Source organism: Gavialis gangeticus, unplaced genomic scaffold (assembly GCF_001723915.1).
Source record: "Gavialis gangeticus isolate Ggan-Ray unplaced genomic scaffold, GavGan_comp1, whole genome shotgun sequence".
NCBI lineage: Eukaryota > Metazoa > Chordata > Crocodylia > Gavialidae > Gavialis > Gavialis gangeticus.
The window spans coordinates 4,608,325-4,610,593 of NW_017729002.1; the positions used below are offsets into that span (position 1 = coordinate 4,608,325).

At 46.1% G+C, this 2,269-nt stretch overlaps 1 protein-coding gene across 2 annotated transcripts in view; it reads left to right on the top strand.

Moving 5' to 3' along the window:
- SOCS1 (suppressor of cytokine signaling 1) overlaps positions 1 to 2,062 on the top strand; it is a 2,733-nt gene extending 671 nt beyond the window's left edge. The window contains exons 1-2 of one of the 2 annotated variants that reach the window (XM_019507453.1): positions 7 to 24; positions 550 to 2,062. In XM_019507453.1, the coding sequence (XP_019362998.1) occupies positions 623 to 1,246 (624 nt within the window). In that variant the 5' untranslated portion in view covers positions 7 to 24; positions 550 to 622 and the 3' untranslated portion in view covers positions 1,247 to 2,062. Of the gene's footprint in view, positions 1 to 6; positions 25 to 549 lie in introns of those variants that run through there. The other variant, XM_019507454.1, reaches the window with a different exon arrangement.
- Positions 2,063 to 2,269: the final 207 nt, after the last annotated feature.

Below are 2,269 nucleotides of genomic sequence, written 5' to 3' on the forward strand. Positions count from 1 at the left end.
GCTCTGCGGCGCCCGGGCCCCAAGGTGAGACGGAGCCGGGGCCCCTGGCGGGCCGGGGAGGGGCGGTGGGGGGCGTGAGGGAAGCGGCGGCCTGGGCGGGCGGCAGGCGCGCTCTTCCCTGCCGGGTCCAGCCGCAGGATTTCTTGACGCGCCTGTTAGTAAATAAATAAATGGATAAAGAAAAATCCTCTGAGAACTCGAGGCAAAGAGCGGACCTGTGAAGGAGACTCCCGGGACTTGACTCGGTCTCTGCTCGGAGAGTGGGGAGTTAGTCGCAGGGAAAGCGCTCGTTGTGGCGCCTACTCGCTCCGCCTGGATACTTGGGCTGCTCTTCCCAAGGCCGGAGCCCGGGCCCTCGTCTCGCCAGAGAGCGGTGCTGTTTAGCAGCTGCTGTCTCTTGTTGGGTGTAATTCAGCAGATTCAAGACTTCTTACATTGGGGCGGAGGGGCTGCAAATGAAAACCCCACTGTCTTCATGAGCACTGGTTGAGGCTTTTGTTTCCCTGCCCTGAGTATCTAACGCGATCTTGTTTTCCTTTGACTTTTCAGACTAGCCACAAGAGCTGTCCTGCCCTGGCCATTGACGCTATGGAAGACCGCATCAGCTGGTCTAGTCTATAGGATGGTAGCTCAGAGTAAGGTGGCAGCAGATAATGCAGTTGCAGCAGACCCGAGACGTCTACTTGACTCTCCAGCACGGGATCATCCACAGCCTAGAGTCTACCGCGGCTCTACCCGTCCCAGCACTGTGCAGGCGCAGAGTGAGACACACTTTCGAACCTTTCGCTCGCAGGCGGATTTCAGTAGCATCACCCGAGCGAGCGCCTTGTTGGATGCCTGTGGCTTTTATTGGGGACCTCTGACTGTCAATGCTGCCCATGAGAAACTTAAGTCTGAACCTGAGGGCACCTTCCTCATCAGGGACAGTACACAGAAGAACTGTTTCTTTGCCATCAGTGTTAAGACTGCTACTGGGCCCACCAGCATCAGAATAAACTTCCAGGGTGGATGTTTCAGTCTGGATGGCAGTAAGGAGAGTTTTGACTGTCTTTTCAAGCTGTTGGAACATCATATAAACTCCCCTCGGAAACTGCTGGTCACCCCACTGCGCAAGGTCCGTGTGCGGCCCTTGCAGGAGCTTTGCCGGAAAAGCATTGTGGCAACGTTTGGAAGAGAGCATTTAAATCAGATTCCTCTCAATCCAGTTTTAAAGGACTACCTGAAATCCTTCCCATTTCAGATCTAAGTACAGCATTACCTGTATGCATGCTTTCCAGAGTGAAAGATGCTTGAGGAAATCCAGGTTTCTGGGTTTTTAAATCTGGTCAACAAAAAGAGAACTTATTTTTGTAGCAACGTACTGTATCTGGAAATGGAACTTGAACACTTAACTTACTATGTTTACACAAACTGTTTGCACAAACCTGGGGTTTCTAAACCCTGGCATAATCCTTCTGCTGGGCAGAATATAATATTATTTTATAATATTTTTAATGAAAGTAATGTAATAAACTTTATTGTGAAAGTTTTTGAAAATAACATCTCTGGTTCTTCTTAATATCTGCTCTTTATAGCTACAAACACAACACTTTGCAATAGCTAAGTGCGGATAATGGACCAGATCTCTAGCTGGTGTAAATAGCTTAGCTTTATTGAAATTGATGAACTTCACTAGCTTCTCCTAACTAATAGGTCAGATCTTTATTTTTGGTGCCATCTACCTCAGAGGATCATGATTCCCAAGCAATATTCAGTGTAGAGACACCCATATAAAGCAGAAAACAGAGGACAGTTTTTTGTTGGAGTATTCTTCAGCTCCTACTTCTAAGAATGGTAATAAGAATAGAGTGTTTAGTGGAACATTTGGTTTTCAATTTCAATTTTTTAACATTTGATTTATTTACTATATATTTTAAAATTAGAGCTTTAGAAAAATTCTAGGTTTTACAGAGGGATTTGAATATTGCATAACCCCAATTCCCGTTTAATGGTTGGAGGGCTAGGAGTGGACGGTCTATACTTTTGTTCAAATTTGCCTAAGGCAATGTTGAAGGGATAGGGGGGGAAAAAAACATTTCTAGCATAAGGCTCTTAAAAATTCACCTTTATTAGGCTTGATTTTTGCCTGGGTGGAACAAGTGGCTCTATAACAGCCCCTTACATGAGCTAATTGTACTAGCTTTGGCTTATCTAATTTCGATTCAAAGCTGCATGCATGGCTTACAAGGCTCTAATTGAAAAGGGGTTGCTGTCTTACAAAATTAAACCA